Source organism: Pangasianodon hypophthalmus, chromosome 3, assembly GCF_027358585.1.
Source record: "Pangasianodon hypophthalmus isolate fPanHyp1 chromosome 3, fPanHyp1.pri, whole genome shotgun sequence".
In the NCBI taxonomy this organism is placed as follows: Eukaryota; Metazoa; Chordata; class Actinopteri; order Siluriformes; family Pangasiidae; genus Pangasianodon; species Pangasianodon hypophthalmus.
This window is the reverse complement of record NC_069712.1, coordinates 18,320,001-18,340,176: the sequence shown is the minus strand read 5'-3', so window position 1 is coordinate 18,340,176 and position 20,176 is coordinate 18,320,001. Positions and strand designations below refer to the sequence as shown.

Below are 20,176 nucleotides of genomic sequence, written 5' to 3'. Positions count from 1 at the left end.
GCTCTATTCTCATCCCTCAGTCTATCCCTTCCCTACTCTAACCAGGGAACAGCAGGCTCAAAATAACACAAACCAATCCCACTGTTACATCAGCCGCTCGCCATACCCTTATTTACCCACACTGTCACACATGCTATATATGGTCAAAGGTAATTTTTCCATGTGCAACCTATGAAAAGCACTGCATAATTTCCTACCTTCTTCATATATATAAAATGCAAATAGAGTTAGTACCCTTCAGACAACAGAACATGCATCTGAGCAGAAAATAAACACTGCAAGACACAACTGTTATACATTTGAAACTGAATATAGGTGACATGCTATGCAGAGGAGAGGCAGAAAGAAACACAAACAACATTTAGAAAACAGATATATAAATGAAGTCAGAGTGTATGCATAAACATTGGATATCTGTGAACACATCTGTGTTCACAATGAGAGCACAGAGGGAGCAATACCTTTTATGGTGTCCAGACCTCAGTGATGACGGTTTATAAATCCTCCAAATCACAAAGGCAACTGGACTGGGGGAAAAGTAAGGGAAAACTGTTTCCAGTTTTAGATAAGATATGAGAGCTACAGTACTGTGGTAAACTTCTGCTCTATTAAACATGCAGATATTTACTGGAATGTACACATCTATCAGCAGTGAGAATTTACCCAGCTAGAAACTCAATTAACATTAATAAACAGACTGATCACTGATTACTCTAAATTTCTCCATTCCACATATCTTGCCATTGCGTTAAACAACTCAAGGGTCTTGCATTTTCTAAAGTCAGATAAAAAGGACTTGGCAATTGTACATGGAAAAAGCCTCAGCAGTATGTGGTAACATCCACAATGAAGAAAAACACAATCAAGATTAGAAGAATATATTTCCTCTCATTTTAAATTTATTGTAACAAAAAAACTAAAAAAAAAAATAACATTATTAAAATTCATTGTCATACTTTGGATGAAATTAAAGATTGTTCTTACACAAAGAACAATGAACAGTAATAAACAAGTATTTTAAAATCATCTAGCCTATTTGCAAAACATCTGTGGTCTCCCATCTCTGATTAATTCCATCTCTGTATCTTAATATAAAGAGATGTTCATATACACCATGAAAGACTGTAAGAAAAAATGAGCGCAGAGTTAAAGTCTACACTCATGCTTCAATTAGTAACTCGATCCATCTCACTCCATTCCCATAGTATTCTAGTCCCGTGGTTTGGTAGCGAATGTGAGGTAACCCGTGTGTCCAGCCATCTCTCTAGGTGGAGTGGCAGTCCTGCAGGTTACTGAAGAGTAGCTGGGGTTTGCTGCAGATGGAACTTCCTCTGGAGCAGGGCCAGAAGTTATCTTGGTACTATCTGTTCCACCCTCCTCCGGGCCGAAGTCCGGTAAGGGCAGAGTGACAGATCGGACGTCGTGTACCCTCTGCAGAACCTCCAGAGTACAGATCTCCTCAAAGCCATGATCCAGCAGAGTTTCACATGTCCTCTGGACCTGCTCAATACATGGAGAGAAGGAGCACAAACGACCCCCTGCAGAGAGAGAAGAGACAAACAGGGGCGCAGAGTTATGTATGCATTATAATCTCAAAGAAACCCGACTGTTAGCACATATGATCCAAACACATTTTTAAAAAAAAATCTTCAAACATCGTTAGGACAATTCCATGCAAATGTAAACGTAAACATAGGGGGAAAAGTGAGCACAGAAAAAAATTACCCATTACATCTACATTTAATCCATAACTCTGGTAAACTGTTATACATCTATAATACGTACCAGACTGTGTTACATTTAAATGACCATATATACACACACTCACTCATGCTATTGATTGTAGCACTGGACAGAACAAAATTGACCAAGAAGCCAGTTGCAGAGGCAATGCCTCTGATAAGGTAAACTTTATACAGATCAAAAGTTCAAAAGTGTAAGATATCCCATTAACCTTAACATTTTTACATGCCTCCTATGAAATCACTTGTTGCAATGTAAGGCAACTCTTGCAGAATGATTTGTGCCTTCATACTATACTAGTTCTCTCTCGTTAGACTGCCTCAGCTAGGCAAAATTCTAAACAGACCCCTAAACAGCCTTTTGCAACAGCACATTAACAGACAAAAAATATAAATGTAGCCTGTTAGACAAGAACACAATGAAGTCTTCTTTTACTTCACTACCAGTCTGTGTTCGAAATGTTTCAGAATACCAAACTGCTCTACAAAGCATTTTTTACAAATGAAAAAGACATGGGGCAAAATAAAAGACTAAGCAATAAAGCATGGTGAAGTGCCATAGCGAATAGTAGTAAAGTGCAGATGAGCGACAAGTCTGTTCACAGCATGTGCTTAAAGTACACAATCAGCAGAAATGCATGGAGCAAGCGGTGTAAGGAGAGAAAGAGGAGGGGTGAAGCTAATGGTTGGTAATTTCCCTTCTCTTCTAGTTAGACTGTGTTTCTCAGGGGTACTTATCTCGAAACCACCCCAGCATGTTCTGATTTAAAAAAAAAAAGAAAAGAAAAGAAAAGAAGAAAAAAAAAAAAAAAAAGAAAGATAGCTGAGTACTTTGCCAGTGCAGCGAGCCAGTAGTACTACGGACACAGAAACTCACCCAAATGAACAGAAACAGAGACTCACTCACCCAAAGGGAATGTGTGTACATGTGGTGAGTGGTCTACATTTTACTCAATTAACTGTGTGGTGGGGAGTGCTTTCGTCTGCTGACAGACTTTATGGACGCAGTCAAAAGCTAAATAGTTTGAATTTAAAAAATACAGTGAAATAATAAAGTAATAAAGAACCTGGAGAGACAGGGCGATAGAAAGAGAGAGAGTCTAAGTATGCCTGAAATGTTCCACAGACAAATAAGGCCATTCCATGCAAACCAAGTCATAAACACAGGCTCATGGTTTCCTGGCAACAGCAGCCTTGGAGAGAGGAAAGTCATGGCAGCGTGGGAGTCCTCCATGCTCTTCAAGCACTAAACATGGGTAGGCAATCATTCAAATAATGACAGAATTACACAGAAAGAGAAGGAAAAAGAGAGAATTAGGAGTTAGAAGATTCACAACAGCAGGGACCTGACATCTATCACCTCCTTACATGCATCTTTTTTTTTTTTTATAAATGTGACCTGAAGCTACACAAAGCTCAATCAACCACTCTGCAGGACACACGCACCATGCACACTGTTCAAAGCTGCTCAATAAGAAGGCTTCATGACAGAGTAATTTTTAGAAGAACTTTGAATAGGACCAACAAGTGATAAACCCTACATTTATACTGTAGTTCTCTCAATAAGGAATCCCTTTCCCTCAAGCTAACCTCTCTGCAGTCTCACAATCTATCCCTTTATGGTCAAAAGCTTGTCACTGTGTATCTGTACATGTGTGCGAGTGTGTGTGAGAGAGAGAGAGAGAGAGAGAGAGAGAGAGAAGACAAATTATATGGACATAACTGCATGCAAGCTTCTAAACGGAGACAAACACAATGAACCTACAAAAGGGTCATTTATGACAGAGGAGAGGCAGAATTTCACTGTTGAAAACTATTAGACTTTTCATAACATCTCTTTATTCAGAATCCACATTTAAATGTTTAAAAGTGGAACCTGGGCTTTTAATCACCTCAAACAAGTTCCCTGAACTTTCTGGATATGTGACCCTTGTGTCGCTTGATGTAGGAAAGGGGCTTTGAATAAATGCATTCCATTTGCATGCCATTTATGGCATACTTTATTATGTGCCCTAAAAGTGATGTATATTTGTAGTTAATTTACAATATGCACATATAAACCATTCTGCTTGGTAAACAAATAAAAATGAAACATTACAGTTAAATGCAATTTTTAAAAGAAATTAACACCCCTACCACTCAATTCACAAGTGCAGCGAAGCCTTGATTAATGACACACAGTGCAGCTCTGATGAGCTGAGCAGCTGACTAGTCCAGGCCTGTTTGCTGGACATGAAGCCACTCAGATGCAGGAACGGGGCTGCATGCTTGAGCACCTATGCACAGAGCTCTTTGGCCACAGCCACCAACAAACATCAGGGAGAAGGGTCGTAAAAAATTAACTGTATGCTATACAAACTGTTGCCCATACAACCTTATCAATTCATTGTCATTTATTAAATAAATGAGGGGGGACGCTAGTTTAAAAATCAATGACCTTCAATAAGACGCGGCAATAGAAGTGAGAGACATGATATTTCCTCAGATGGGTTCCTATGTATTCTGTTGTGTTTCCATAACAATGTTGTGACATAAACTTAGAAAATCAGAAAGAAAGAACATAAAAATATACAGAAGCTTAACCAGATACAACATAAAACATAATAGTATGTAGTACATTTCTCCTTGTATGACCAGTGTGACCAGATTTAGTATTCTATATTTTTTTAATATGTTGTATGTGAGCTTCAGAAAACAGGGTGAATAGTGTTATCCAAAGATGAAGTTTCCACTCAGTCTTATGAGTAAATGATTCACAGAAAAATGACTGTTACCAGTCCATACTTCCTCACTAAGAGGACAATAATAGCAAGGCATCTAGACACCAGGACACTTAAAACCCTTAGCACATGTATGTAGCATGTCAGAGATGGGACAGGTGTTCAGGGGCACCTGACTGGGTGTTATGATATATAACTATAGGGCACGGACACCATTTTCTCTACCAGAAGGCAGCCTAGACCTGAACAAGAAGAAATCTACAGTATCAAATTGAGTACATCAGTGACAGTTTTCCTTATTCAGTAATCTTGGGTAGAGGCAGAATCTTAACATTTAGCTGCACGCCCTTTAAAAACAAGTGCATGTAGAGACACATACTCACCCCTGCGTTTGAATACTTTCTTGGCATGTATGATGGCCTCCCATGGTGAGGGGATGTCCAGAAATACTGCATCGGCTACACCCACAACACCAAAGCCATCTTTACACACATCCTGGTTTCGGACAGTCACTAGATGGCCCACCTTGTGATCTCTGAACTCTTGTGCAGCCTTTTCTGCCCGCTGGGCATGGAACTCGACTGTGTGCAGGTGGCCACTGGGTGCGATGGTGCGGAGAATGGCGTGGGACAGTGAGCCGCTGCCAGTGCCTGTCTCACACATTCGCATGCAAAAAAGGAAAAGCATTTATACCAGGCTTTGTTTACACAACAGGGCAAATTCAATTCATTTATTATATTTGATTTTAGGTTATAGTAATGATGCAGGTGTGTGTACACTAACTATTGTCAGGCAGATGAAAGAAAGGCAGCAACCGAGTACTTTCAAGACGAGATTTTGCTATAGAATATGTTAAGCACAGGCAGTGACAAAAGACTGAAGAGGGTGGTGTATGCTATGTGCATTTCAGCTCTCAATTAGGGCTCTATAGTTAGACAAGGCTCTTCCATTACCTGGCTTTATGCTGGATTTTGTTCGTATTGTTGTCCTCGTGCCAAAGAACATGCACCAAACATCAAAAAAACATGAATTCTGAAGTCACATACAAATGCCAATTCACCTAACAAAATGGTTTTGTGAGGCAGGAGGAAACCAGAGGACCCAGACAGACATGGAAAACCATGCTCTTCACAGACAGTCATCCAAGCTCAGGATCAAACCAGGAGACCCTGAAACTGTAAAGTTACCCCCCCCCCCCCCCCCAGTGTGCTAACCTCTAAATCAGATTAGATCAGTTATATTTCATGTGGGCTTTTTTGCCGTTCAGAATGCAGACAATCTTACCAAAATGTCTTAACATAGCCAAAGAAACTCATGACTAAAGTTACATACCTTTTATACTGGGGTCACCTACACAGGTAAATAAAAGTTCACTAGAGAAATATTCATCTGATTGTAGCTCAGTGTTACTCATCAAGTAACCAATGAGCCAGTCAATACTTTCTCTATATGGCTAAATGTATGTATACACCTGATCATCACACCCATATGTGGACCTTCCCCAAATTGTTGCGAGAATGGTGGAAGCATACAATTGTCTAGAATGTCTTTGTATGCATGATAATTTCCCTTCACTAGAACTAAGGGGTCCAAACCTGTTCCAGCATGACAATGCCCCTGTGGAGAAAGCGAGCTCCATGATGACACAATTTGCCAAGTTTGGAGTGGAAGAACTTGAGTGTCCTGCACACAGCCCTGACCTCAACCCCACTGATGACCACTGATGATGACCAGGCCTCGTCCAACATCAGTGCCTGACCTCGTTAACACTCTTGAGGCTGAATGCTCACAAATCCCCACAGCCACACAACTAAATTTAGTGAAAAGCCTTCCCAGAAGAGTGGAGGTTATTATAAGAGCAAAGGCGGACTAAATCTGGAATGGGATGTTCAAAAAGCACATATGAGTGTGATTGGCCAGGCATCCACAAACTTTTAGCCATATACTGTAAATTAAGAGAATATAGCAGATTAGAACAAAGTAACCCACTTACCTACACATACACATGCAAGTTGCAAATATACAGGCAAACACACAGAAAGACAGAGAACTGTACATGCCAACTCCTTCTGTCCACAGTGTTACATCACCATAGCTTTTGTTTTACTACAACAATGCAGGCAATGTTTGGTCCACAGGGTGGTATTCAGATGGAAGAGGATAGCTGAACTCAGGATCATAGATCAGGAAAGGAGAAGGGCAAATCAGAGTGGCCAAGAGGGCAAATGAGATAAGAAGATACTTATGAGATAAGTCTAACAAAAGAGTTGGCACCACAAGAAAGGACTGAACAACAAACCACAAAGCAACCTAGAAGCACAATTTTTTTATACAGCTCATATATACTAAAGTCAGTACTGACCACTAGCAGTACTGATCAATCACAAAACAATTGCAAACTGTGTGTGAGAGACTCTGCTCAGCTCTCCACTAAAGCATTGCTCAAAAATCATTTAGCAGGAGTATACCACACAGTTGAACAATCCAGCTAAAGTGAGGTGGCTGCAGAGTACTGAGAGGGTGTGTATGTGCTCTGAGGCCATTAAATAGATCCATTCAGACTACGAGTTGCTCCCACTTAGTGAATGAGCAAACAGACGGGAAGGAAAACACCACACAAACAGAGAAAGGAGTCACACACGGAGACGGAAAAACACCACATAAACATAAAGACCTGAGGATACAGGGAGAAGCAAAGCATTATTGAAAACAGTGGGGGGAATAATTTTTTCCAACGATCAAAATAAATAAATAAATAAATAAAATGAGTGGCCAAAACAAAATGTTTTCGCATTTAACCATTTAAAGGCGCCAGTCTGTAGTTGCTTCATAAATTTCACAAGGAACTAAAGAAGAAGTGCAAAGGTCTCACTATGACGCAGATCCTTGTACTATCTTAGCGACATGAAAAAGCTAAGGGGTTGTGGTTTGATTCTGTATGCTGACAAATTTTCCTTTGAAATACTAAGTTAGGAAGGGAAAGGTGGGATGTGCTAGAAGTGTTCAATTCATGCCACGTCACTACCAAAATGATTAATAACTGGTAGAATTTTTGCTTACAGTGGAGGCACATAAGCTTTCTAAAGACATACCATTTGACTGGAAACAAATTTATAGTGAGTCATCGATATTTCTTACCAGGAAAAAAAGCCCTGTGAATTAAAATGAGAGAAACTCCAATATTCTTGCAATAGTTTTGATTTGTACTGACTTATAGGCTAGGTGTTCAAAATACCAAGAGACATGTAGAAGAAGCTCTAGACATCCATTTTAATGGGTATCAACTAACCCACAGTGCCACAGTAAGCTGTTGTTTCATGGGCACTTCAAGAGTGGGGCTAGAAATTAAACTGGACCTTTATGGTTGCATCACATCTGTGTCAATCAATGCGCACAGAAACACATAAGCTAAATTCACAAGGTGACTCTCTTTCTCCTAACAGCACACATTCCTAAACCTGCATAAGTAATCCTTGATAAGTACTGCAAGCTTACTCAGCTCAATCACAAAGTCACTTTCAGTAAAGTTAGTTTAACATATCACACATAAGGTAACTATTTGAACAAGCACTACACTCATTGTGCTTAAAATGACTGCTCATTAATCCATCTCGACACTGCAGGTTTTTTCAGCTGTTTTTCTATTAACAATCTAGAGATCTGCATTTTTCCAATGCATGCTCAAAAGACAAACTTGCCCCTATACATAAACAAATGAGGTCAGGTGGACCAACGTTATAATACTCATACACCTGACATAATGCCAGAACTGAAAACAGCATGGACATCAAGGAAAACTGCAGAACGAAAGGAGAGTTTTTGGTAGAGAAACATTTTGTTAAAATATGAGCACTGCAATACCGAGATACTCCCCAGGGAGCCCTATACCAGAATTAACTCCTATAGCAACTTCACAACCTTAACATTACACCGCATAGTATAATTCACTACAGTAAAAACACTGACATTTTAGGAACTCATCAGACATCACTTTTAGAGTTTTAGATTTAGCCTGGCCATATAAAACATTTAAGGAATGGGCTATTGGCTTAGTTAGTACAGTCAACAGAAATGCCTTTTAGAGATATGGATGACCATATAATTTCTTAGAAAAAGGCCAAAATATCTAGATTATGTGTAATGAAGGATTACATTTGCAAACGCTCTAATTCCTAATTTAGTTAATCATGGCATAATATAGGAAAATAGTGTTTAGCTACAAAGTCCTATACAGACAGTTCGGCCTCAGTCATCTCACCTGATTCACAGACAACGGAGCCTGGTTTGAGGTCCAGCATCAGGGTGATGTTGGCGATGTCCGTTGTGTAAAGGATCTGGGTTCGGTGGGGCAGATTCACAGTCCATAGCTCTGGAGTGGGATGCAGTACATACACCCATCCACCCTTACTGCATGTTACTTTTGAACCAAACCGCTGACCGATTAAGTCAGTGGAGTGGCGAATGGCTCCATAGCGGGTCTGTGTTTGAGCACCAGACTCCACTTTGATGGGCATCATGGAATCATGCCCAAGAAAGATGATGACCACATCTCCTTCCTGAATGAACTCTGAGTACTCCACAAAACTCATGGGACAGTTGTGATTAGCTGCAATATTGGAGAAAAAGGTTGCTGTGGGATAGTGTTTACTTACAGGACATAGCAGTAACCATAACCTTCCACCAGGATGAACAGAGGATAATTTGTTTCTAGCCATTTTATGTGCATATATGTATATATAAAATCACATGAGCAAGAGTGCTCTTGTAATAAATATCAGCATGGTTGTGATTCGATTTCGGCCACAGTAATTACAGCTGTACTGATATTCAGTACAACAGCTAGACTGCGAGTGTGATATTGCTTTTATAGAACTATAAACAAGAAATTAATATCAATTAACTGACATTTCAGACACAATACAGCCAAATATTTGGTTTATTTTTGTTCTGTCAGTAAAAATATTTCCCAAAGAAGCCACAGCTGGATAGAGCATTGTGTGTCTCCATGCAATTCACAGACTGATTGATGGCCTGTAATAAGTGTAGTAACGGTTTCATTGTAATGAACTGTTGCAAAATTGGATTTTTATGTAGCAAACACAGACAAGCAGAGTAATGCAACAATGAAATGTACCAGTGCTGTTATACTAAATATCAGTACTCTTGAAACACTGCTTGTCCATTCATATTCATGGACTGGAACTAGGTGTTACATAGCTGTCAATATTCCCTAACAGCATAACTCTCCTTAATGTCCTTTATCAGCTATGCAAGCTGTAAGAGGTGAAATACATTTATGCTTCATTCTCAACTATATCAGCATTCTAGACCACAAAAAAAACAAACAAAAAAAAAACACTTGTCTGAATGTTTTTAAATCCAGATTAAAAGACCTGCCTGGTCAAACAGGCTTATTCACAGTTCCATTAAACATACCATTTGTGACTGTGTGTATACATTTAGTTTTAGTTAATATCTTGTAGATTTTTTTTTTCTTTACAATTTTTTTTATTTAAAAAAATATAAAAATATATATTTTTAATACTAAATATGAGTTGTTTTATTTGTTAAATGTTATTTATTTATTGTTGTACTAACACTTTTTTATACCTTGTTTTAATTTTTTTTTCTTAGATTTTACTTTATTTATTACTTTATATTTTCAAGATATTTTATTCTTATATGTATTGTTTATGATTATGGATTGATTTATTCTTTGTCTAATTTTTAATCTTTTATGTAAAAGTTTTGGACTCAAAATTGCTATATAAATAAATATTAGTAGTAGGGTTTTTTTAAATTATTTTTTTTAGTAGTAGTAGGAACTTTTTTCCCTCTCTCTTTTCATTTTTCACTCAGTGAATCTCTGTTGTCTCGCTGTCCCTCACTGCACGTGCGGTGTGTTCCAGAACCGTTATTATTTGAATTCTGTTTTTTAAAGAAACACTCTTTAGCTTATAACGACCTTCTGCTTAAACTGTCCCCATCTGCTAAAGACTTCACTCGAAGACAAGGTAAAAATGGACAACCTGTAAGTGTATGCCTATACAAAAACTGTGTCACTGTACTGAGAAAATAGAAAATATTACCAAACTACACTTTATTAGGAAACTTTTTTTTTTTTTTAACTTCAGCAAGGTCACTGTAGCGGTCAAGCGAGCTAGCAACTTTTGCTAGTTCACATTTGTTCCCAGAAGTATTCACAAGTTGAACAGTAAATTTAATTTATCCTGCAACTTAAGTGTAGACACCAGTCCTAATGATACAAGTGTTAAAAACTACACATTGTTTTTAATGAAGTTATATTTTCCCAACCTGACTAGACTACTTTACAGAAAGCATGTCGTCGATCACCCTTTAGCCAGCTTAGCCGTGGAGCTGAAGTCTAGTACTCCTGTATACATCACTGGATTCACAGTCTCCAGTGCTGTGCATCAACTCGTTCATCGGTGTTTTAGAACAGCTAAAGTTAGCTATTTTTGTTTTATTGGTTATGAAGTACCTCTAATGGTTGGTAACTATAAGCATTTAGGAATCAACTGAAGTTATCTGGCTTCACTGGAAAACCTACCAAGCGTTTAACAGTTAGTTAAGCCGTTAATGATTTTGGGTGTCCATAGCTAATTTATACACAGTTTATACACCCTCTGGGTTTTTATTCAATAGTCGGGGTTTTGTCCTTCCCACGTAAAGAAGTACATTTTCAAGTCTTTTTTAGCGTTTCATACTTTCTATATTCATGGTATTTAAAACCTGCTGGAAAATTGGGACACATGAAATGTGATATGCATTAGTGCAGAAAAATAGGAAAAAATAAGGGAATGTCTACAGCTGACAAATACCCTAATTACCATTACCTAGAATCTTTGATTAATTTGACATCTAAATATTCATTATTATTTTTTTTAGCCCTTCGCGTATATGGGTTGGTAAAGTCAGCTAACTAAAGTGCTTTAAACTAACACCAAATTTCTAGACAAAAATAGCAACAACGGCTGTTGGCTAAGAGAACACTGCTGGATTTGTTGGTGGGATGTCTGTCCAGCTAGAGTCACACTTACATCATGACAGCCGCAGCCTGGTGCAAAACATGCAGGAGTCTGCACAAATAATGTTTCCACAGCATGCAGCCACAGCTAACTAAAACATTTAGAGCATCATTTATTCACTTCAGTATCCTAGCTAGCCACGTTAGCAAGCTGCAATATCAGATTTACATTAGTATAGACAGAATTTACACAGTATTACGGTTCGCTTTTTTTTTTAGTACAGGTAAACAACGATTCTGACAAGACACTTACCTTTATTGAAAACAGTTTGAGGTTTATGTTGCCTATCAAAACCGGTCTACACACGTGTTAGAAAAGCAATACTGACTTGCCGCTAACGTGTCGCAGACAGATGACGTAATGAAAGCCGACACAGCTTCTTTGACCTTCTGTTAGCAAATGTAATTCGCTGGCATATTGACAGATATGATGTCGTTTTTTTATATTATGCATAAATCAGTAAACATTGAACTATCTATCTATCCATTTATTTATTTATCTATCTATCTATCTAGATGAATGTTTACTGATTTAAATCATAATAAAAAAAGACATCATATCTGTATGTGTGTGTGTGTGTATATATATATATATATATATATATATATATATATATATATATATATATATATATATATATTAGATAGATAGATAGGCGTTTTTGCAATGCATGACTGAAATGTGTCTCCTCCAAAGTACACAGATATTTGCAAATATCGCAGGTTATCATGCTTGAAATAGTTTAAATCGTAGGCCTTGTAGTCATACTACTATCTGCATTAATGGAATAAAATACAAATTATTTATATATACAGTACTACGGGATAGAGCCCTGGAGGTTTTTAAATGCTGCAGCTGCACTCCATATGCTGTGTCCTCAGCCTCACATTCTCCTAGTCCAATGAATGGACTACAAATGTTAGCCAATAGGAGCCGCTCTTGCACACTATAAAATAAACGCTCTATCCCAAGCCCTCGCCGGAGAGCAGGATAACTTTGCAGCACAGTACACAGCTGGGACAAGTTGGGGACTTTTGTGTCAAACCCGTCTTCATCTAGTAGTAGTCCACAGGTAAGATTATGTATCTTTTTTCCAACAGAAACGAAAATGAAAAGGGCAAAAGCTAGATTGCAAGTCTATAAGGCAATTCGGAGATCAGATTGAGGACACCAGATGAGATTAATCTTTCCATTACAACATGAAGGACTTGGTTTTGATGAAGGAGGACGTGTCTGCTGCTCTGAACAGACACATTTGAATTCTTTACGACTTTTGTGAAGAGATTTTCCAGGCGCGTCTGACATATATGCGTAGTCAGAAAATCTTTTTTGTTTGATTGTCTTTGTTTTTTAATAGTGTTTGGGGAGATGGGGCGCTTACAGGGTTTTTTTTTTTTGTTTTTTTTTCCCCCACTTCTAGCCGAGGCAGTACATTCAGCTTGTTTTAACACTACGTGCACTCCTTAATACTCGGACAGTTTTTTGCGTGTGGCCAAATGTGTGTTACAGGCTGCATGTTAATTTGACCTTACTTGGTAAGGAGCATTCGATATGTAATAAGCAATTCTGCAGTTCGGGTATTCGCTACTTTCATTAGATTTCTATTTTTTTAATCCATTTAACCAAACTAAAAATTTCCCCCCATTTTAACAAATGAGCACTAGGCTATACTCTCGTAATGTGCGTTCAATTTTTATAGCGGTAAACTGTCGATATTATTATTTATTCAACAAAACCAAGTCCTTGTTTGGACGATTGTATTATTCGGTGTGTGTGGAGACGCTGACTGATGTTTGTATGGGCTCCGCTCCTCGGTGCACTCAGGGAGCCTCCGCCATGCCTTTCGGAAACACCCACAACCAGCTGAAGCTGAAGTACTCGGCTGAAGAAGAGTATCCCGACCTGACCAAGCACAACAACCACATGGCCAAAGTGCTCACCCCTGCCATGTACGAGCGCCTGCGCAGCAAACAGACACCGAGTGGCTTCACGCTGGATGATGTGATTCAGACTGGAGTCGATAACCCAGGTAAAGCTGCTTAAATGGCTTTTTCCCGAGCACAAAGCCGAAACCATCTGCTCCAAAGCATCATAGTTCAATGAAAGCGCATAACTCCTCATTAGGTCATTTATTCCTACTACCAACAAACCAGGATCAGCCCAATAGTTCAAGCTCTTCGTGGTCTGGATCAGGTGTGTTGGGAGTAGGGAAAGTTAGAGTTGGAAACCAACTCCAAATCCAAACAGATTTAACTCCAGTATTAAAGCTGATTGTTCTGGTGGAATCTTGTGCAAACACTTCAAATAGTTTGTTTTAGAAATGTATACAGGCTATCCAGACCAGTTTCAGATGGTGAATACAAATTGATGGTGTTCTGTACAGTGACCTTGCTGAATTTATTTAAAAAAAAAAAGACAAGAGTAAAGGCCTTATTGACAGTCTTGGCTCTCCAGCAGCAGTAGAGTATTGGCAGGCGAAACCTGATTGTTCTTTTATTTTAATATAACTCATTTTTACAAACCCCAGATGACTTTTCTCTGTAGATTGTGTTCTTGTGTCCTCTTGTATTTGTGTAGCAATCAAAAAATGAGCACTCTTACCATCAAGAAACTCTCTGCTGAGGAGGAATACCCAGACCTCAGCCAGCACAACAACCATATGGCCAAAGTTCTGACACTGGATATGTACAAGAAGCTCCGTGAGCGTTCCACTCCCAACGGCTTCACCGTAGATAATGTCATTCAGACTGGTGTAGATAATCCCGGTAAAAGAACACCCTCAGGCTAGAATAAGTTATCCTGTTTTTACAAAAAAGAAGTGAATCAGAGTCCAGGAGTGAATAAACTCTTCAGTGAAGTGTTTTGCTGTGAAAGCTTAAATTAGATTAGCAAGAAAAATGATTTTCCAGTCACAGATTGTTTATTGCATATTGGTGTAATCGTGTCTTAGGTACTCTAGTTTGTCTTTAGTGAAACCTCATCTATTTGCATGTAGAGCTGATTTTCCATGTCTCCATCCTAGGCCACCCCTTCATTATGACTGTGGGCTGTGTGGCCGGAGATGAGGAGACCTATGAGGTGTTTAAGGATCTGCTGGACCCCGTCATCGAGGACAGACATGGTGGATACAAACCCACTGATAAACACAAAACTGACCTGAACCCAGACAACCTCAAGGTAGTCATGACTACTGCAATGTGTGCGGTCCTCTTGATTATAGGCTTTACTAGTTGAAGTATGGCTTAATTCACGTTTACTTTTTTTTTTTTTCTTCTTTTTTTAAAGGGTGGGGATGATCTGGATCCCAACTACGTGTTGAGTTCTCGTGTGCGAACAGGCAGGAGCATCCGTGGCTTTTGCCTGCCACCACACTGCAGTCGTGGAGAGAGGAGAGCTATTGAAAAACTCTCTGTGGAAGGTATAGTTCTACAGTAGAGCAGGGCTCCATCTAGTGGCGATTTACTTTTTTTTTTTTTTTATTCCCCACATCAAGATGGGTTTTTGGTTAGTCACTAGTTTTTGCCATAAAATAATTCTGTGCAAATTATTCACATCTGTTGCACACTTGCTTGTTTAAATGGGGGGGGGGAGCTAAGGTTATGATTAGAGAAATTTCAGGCGTAAATTAGTAAGAATTAAATGTGAAATAGTGGAACTAATCCAAGTTGCTTTTTATTGTTGTGCTTCACAAATCCTTTCCATAGTGAATTTGAAATTGCCATGAAAAGTGGGGGAAAAACTGTTGGATTCTCATTTTTAATAGTACATATGCACCACTTTCCTACCCATTGCACCATTTAAGCATAAACCCACAAATTCATCTGATGGGTATGTTAAGACCTATTATTTTTCAAAACTGGCAAAAACCATCTACTAATTTGACCTTCATTTTTGCCTCTGATCACTGCCCTAGAGGTCACTTTTTTTTTTTTTTTTCCCCTCCTCCTCTCTTCCCTCTTCTCGCCTTGTGATTGCTACAGAGCTCTTGGGTTGAGATCAGACCAAAGAATCTGTTTTCTGTGGATTTTATGTGTTTGTGTATGTGTTTATGTGTTTAATTTATCAAGTGGTGATATGATACATACAACTGAAACCAACAAATGTGGACCAAAACCTAGATGTTGGTACTTATTGGGTATACTAAACCACTGAAGCTTTTGCAGATAAAATATGGAACAATTATTATTTTTTTTCTTGTGGTGGTGATATTTAAGCTACATAATGTGTACAGAATCTCTTACTTTTCCCAACATGCATTTTTTTTCTTTTGTTGCTGTAAAAGAGAGTAATGCATTACCATTGCTGTAATAGTAGCAAATGGGAAATGTTTAATATTGACCATGCACTGAATTTTTCTCTGTTTTTGTAGCTTTAGGTGCCCTGAGTGGAGATCTGAAAGGGAAATACTATGCTCTGAAAAATATGACAGAAGCGGAACAGCAGCAGCTGATTGATGACCACTTCCTGTTTGACAAGCCTGTGTCTCCCCTGCTTTTGGCCTCTGGAATGGCCCGTGATTGGCCCGATGCCAGGGGAATATGGTAAGTGTTGGAGTACAATACAGCATTTAGACTGGGGTGCTACCACTTGTGTGAAGGTAGTATTGCTAAACTGACACTATGATGCCTTATATCCTATAAACTTATCTGCACACACCAAGTATTTAATTAGATATATATGTACTGAAGTATATACAGTCTAGATCAGATCAGCATAATGTTTTTAGCTATGTTTATGCAAAGAATTATCAATGAGCCACAAACTAAAATGCTAATTACACGTAACCCAACTCATTAAATGTATTTAAGGGCAATTTGTGTTTCTTTACATCGGATTGAAAGGACACAGATACAGTTAGAGACACTATTAATAATACTATTTCAATATTGCCTCTGAGTGGTGGATAATATTAAATACATCTGTTAGCTAGTGGTAATATTGTGCTATATAGTTAATGTCTCATGACACAAAATAGAAGTGGATTTACCTGGATTCTATTTCTCTACCAATAGTATAGATGCTAAAATAAACATGCATGTATTTATCAAATAAATGAAATGCTGCTTCCCTGACCACTGTGAACACTAGTACTTAGCAGTACTGAGGGCAGCGGTCCTGGTTTATACCACTGGACATTTATAGTTCTTATGAAAAGAAACATGCTCTTGCATCAGTTCAGTAAATAAATATCACCTCTGTGCTGACAGTTTTAGAGCTACTTTTATGAATGGAGCAAAGTGGTTCATGTGCTTAACAATGTTTCTTGGCTTTGTTAGGATTGTGGTAGGCCCATATACACTAAAGACTGTGCTAGCTTTTGCTGTCCCCAGTTAGTGGTCATGTTGAATATCATTCTCAGTTCAGAGAACTGTTATGATTCACACTGGCTATTTTTAAGAAATTTGGTTTGTAGTACTTGGGACCAAGCAGTTCCATTTGCTAATAATCATCCCTTTAATGTTTGTCAGGCACAATGACAACAAGACATTCCTTGTGTGGGTGAATGAGGAGGATCACTTGCGTGTCATTTCCATGCAGAAAGGTGGCAACATGAAGGAAGTGTTTAATCGTTTCTGCACAGGCCTCACCAAGGTAATCTGCTCATCAACGTTCAGGAGTGAGATTACTTCATACAGTTAAAGTAGCTGAGCTGTAACTTGCAGCGTACTCTGTACTGTAAACTGCTGCTTACTGACTCATACCCTTTCAGATCGAGGAGCTGTTCAAGAGCAAGGGGCATGCGTTCATGTGGAATGAGCACCTGGGCTACGTCCTCACCTGCCCATCTAACCTGGGTACAGGGCTGCGTGGAGGTGTGCATGTCAAACTCCCCAATCTGAGCAAGCACAACAAGTTTGAGGAGGTGCTCAAGAGATTACGCCTGCAGAAGCGTGGAACAGGTAAATGCTACAAATGGCCCATATAAGAAGGTAACCTATTGTCTGAAGCACACAGTGCTGCCCTCTGTAAGCTGTTGGTAAGGAATAATGCTGATGGTTCTGGCACTAATACTAATGGCTGTATTCGATGTGCTAGGTGGTGTGGACACTGCTGCAGTGGGTGGTGTGTTTGATATCTCTAATGCTGACCGGCTGGGCTTCTCTGAGGTGGAGCTCGTTCAGATGGTGGTAGATGGAGTCAAGCTGCTTGTGGAGATGGAGAAGCGACTGGAGAAAGGCCAGGCCATTGATGACCTCATACCTGCTCAAAAGTAAATCCAGCAACCATCCTTCTACCTCGCTCATCCAAAATTCCCCTTTTCATCCCACCTCCACATCCCACTCCTAGGAGATCAATAAAAGAATGTATATTGTATTTAAGACACCTTTAATATGGTGACAAAATAAAAGTTCTGCCAGTTTACATCTGTCTCTTGTCTCGTCTCAACTATTAAGTGATGGAAGCAAACAAATGGAACATAAACTGAACTATTAAATCATTAAACACAATTTCAGAGAACAATGTTAAATCCATTTTAGCCTTGTCCTAAATCAGTATTTATCAATTGCTTAACACAACTGGAACTTCTGTGTTCTCCCATCCTGTCCTTGTATTAGGCCATCTGCAGGTGTTGAGGCAGGTATCCAAAGTGTTCAGTACAGTGTCATGCTAGGACGATGTTGTGGACTCCCTTCTGTACACTCTCGCCTTCTGAGTGCCTTTATCTGCCTTCCCATATAACCAAGTCAAGTTAAATCATGCATTTTCAACTATGGAGAAAACACTTTACTCATTGACCAACTGTCCTTTCTTCTAATGAGTGTAGACTGAAAGAACAATTAAGCCAGCAATGAAGCCAGTCATGTACAGCTGTTTTAATATAATCCATAACTGCGAGCAATTACAAGTAGCCCTTTAAAATATTAGAGCTCTTGAGAGTATGAGAATGGCAACAATGTAACTAAATTGAAGGGTGCATTATTTACACTTGGGTGATGGGCATAAAATAAATAAAACCTGTTTCACTTCAGTCTGGCAGCATTCACACAGTGAAAGTGAACTCAAACTGGGTAGCTGGATCACATTCAAGTACAAGCACAGAACCTTGATCAACTTGACTGGGGTGCAGAATAACTCGAGCATTTTAAAAGCATTTTGGCTCTTCAAAGATTTTACATAACCTTCACACACAGGCTGCTCAAAACACCAAATACCTATAGCATTGCAACACTGTCTGAAGAGGAATAAAGTATCTCTGGGTTTACACTTTTAGGTGTAACAAGTCTTTTATCTTGACAAGTCTTCACTCTGTAAGGGATATAGAGTGTATGTGTCTAGGCGTGCACATTCTTAACCAAAAGATTCAAATCAATTCTCTTTTACAGTGTTTAGCAACTTGTGACACATAAATTATTGCTTTTAGCAATGTTATAGTCTATACATTTCAAATACATAGGGTAAGTGGTTTGTTAAAAAACCCATACATTTGCAAACTGCTACGTTTGTGATTGTACAGCTTTGTTTCTCTATATAGGATTTAATACTTTCATTTTTCTTCTACATGAATAGATTATAGACATATTCATAGCTTGAGCTCACTGGCAACTTTGGAAGCAATGTTTTTAAAAGCAATGGATGTCCCAGATATCCTCTTAAAACGGACACCGTTGAGTGAGAGGCGGGGCAGTTTGCAGACCTCCATCTCCCACTGGACAAGGCTGTCAGCATGTCCATCGCCATGGACACAGAGAAGCAGGAAGTGTTCACGCTGTTCATAGTCGCAGTTGTTGGCGTCTAGAACTTTGCGGATCTCATTCATGATGGCGGCTGGCTCCATGCTGCTGGTGGTGTTCATACTCCAGGTGAAACGGAGAGAGCGGGGTTTCCCGTCTTTTCCATCTTTCCCTTCATCTTTTTGCTGATCCCCAGGTACATGGCGACTGAGAGAAGGAAAGAACAATGTAAGAAGGGTATATGCAAAGAGAAAAGGGTGGAAAAGAAAGAAACAATGGACTGGTTGAGTAGGGGTGGGTGATGTGGCAAAATTATATTGTGATAAGTGAAAATATTTTTATACAATACAATCGTAACAATATGGGCTAGCAAAACAATAATTAGAAGAAAAAAAAGTGTTTCCTGTGACATTTTGTATAAACTTAAATTATGTAACAGAAAAGGAGGAAAAATGAAACATTCAGTACAAAATGTATTTTTATTGTTCAACGAGCTACGTGTTATGGTTGATCAGTTTATCAGTCAATATTGTTGTTCTCCCCCCAAACAAAATGTATTGTGGTTTTTTTTTTTTTTTTTAAGAGGAATTATATAATATTAGATATATAATAATAATAATAATAATTATATATATATATATATATATATATATATATATATATATATATATATATATATATATATATATATATATATATATACACATATATATATATACATATATATATATATATATATATATATATATATATATATATATATATATATATATATATATATATATATATATATATATAAATATAAAAATTCACCCAGCCCCAACTTCTAGTAATAAATGATGTTCAAACATATTTGAAGGGAAAGGGAGACAGTAAATCCATGGGAAATTAAACGTATATTAGACAGCAATTCACAACTGTTTAAGCATGCAAGCCCCACAAAAAATCCACATTACAAAATAAAAACAGTAATCACAACAATACATAGAAAG

At 38.4% G+C, this 20,176-nt stretch overlaps 3 protein-coding genes across 13 annotated transcripts in view; 1 reads left to right on the top strand and 2 right to left on the bottom strand.

Moving 5' to 3' along the window:
* Positions 1–357: 357 nt before the first annotated feature.
* On the bottom strand, positions 358–11,906 carry trmt61a (tRNA methyltransferase 61A). Of its 2 annotated transcripts, none has more exons than XM_034303031.2 (4): positions 11,524–11,694; positions 8,721–9,068; positions 4,846–5,112; positions 358–1,538 (listed from the first exon to the last, which is right to left on the bottom strand). In XM_034303031.2, exons 2-4 carry the CDS (start codon positions 9,049–9,051, stop codon positions 1,210–1,212), a joined length of 927 nt encoding a protein of 308 aa, XP_034158922.1. In that variant the 5' UTR covers positions 9,052–9,068; positions 11,524–11,694; the 3' UTR covers positions 358–1,209. The 2 variants fall into 2 exon arrangements, with proteins under 2 accessions (XP_034158922.1, XP_026796535.1); XM_026940734.3 differs by lacking the exon at positions 11,524–11,694 and adding an exon at positions 11,764–11,906 and having other exon boundaries at positions 387–1,538.
* Positions 11,907–12,425: 519 nt separating this feature from the next.
* On the top strand, positions 12,426–17,874 carry ckba (creatine kinase, brain a). 2 transcript variants are annotated; one of them, XM_026940704.3, is made up of 8 exons: positions 12,426–12,583; positions 13,336–13,540; positions 14,534–14,688; positions 14,797–14,929; positions 15,881–16,052; positions 16,980–17,103; positions 17,222–17,411; positions 17,548–17,874. In XM_026940704.3, exons 2-8 carry the CDS (start codon positions 13,348–13,350, stop codon positions 17,724–17,726), a joined length of 1,146 nt encoding a protein of 381 aa, XP_026796505.1. In that variant the 5' UTR covers positions 12,426–12,583; positions 13,336–13,347; the 3' UTR covers positions 17,727–17,874. The 2 variants fall into 2 exon arrangements, with proteins under 2 accessions (XP_026796505.1, XP_026796523.2); XM_026940722.3 differs by lacking the exons at positions 12,426–12,583; positions 13,336–13,540 and adding an exon at positions 13,658–14,276.
* A 437-nt stretch (positions 17,875–18,311) lies between these two features.
* The window catches only part of mark3a (MAP/microtubule affinity-regulating kinase 3a), a 22,398-nt gene continuing 20,533 nt past the window's right edge, over positions 18,312–20,176 (bottom strand). For 5 of the 9 annotated variants that reach the window (XM_053232913.1, XM_053232911.1, XM_026940691.3 and 2 more), the window contains one exon: positions 18,312–19,391. In XM_053232913.1, coding sequence (XP_053088888.1) covers positions 19,034–19,391 — 358 coding nt within the window. In that variant the 3' untranslated portion in view covers positions 18,312–19,033. The remainder of the gene's footprint in view (positions 19,392–20,176) is intronic. The other 4 variants (XM_053232914.1, XM_053232915.1, XM_053232916.1 and 1 more) reach the window with 1 other exon arrangement.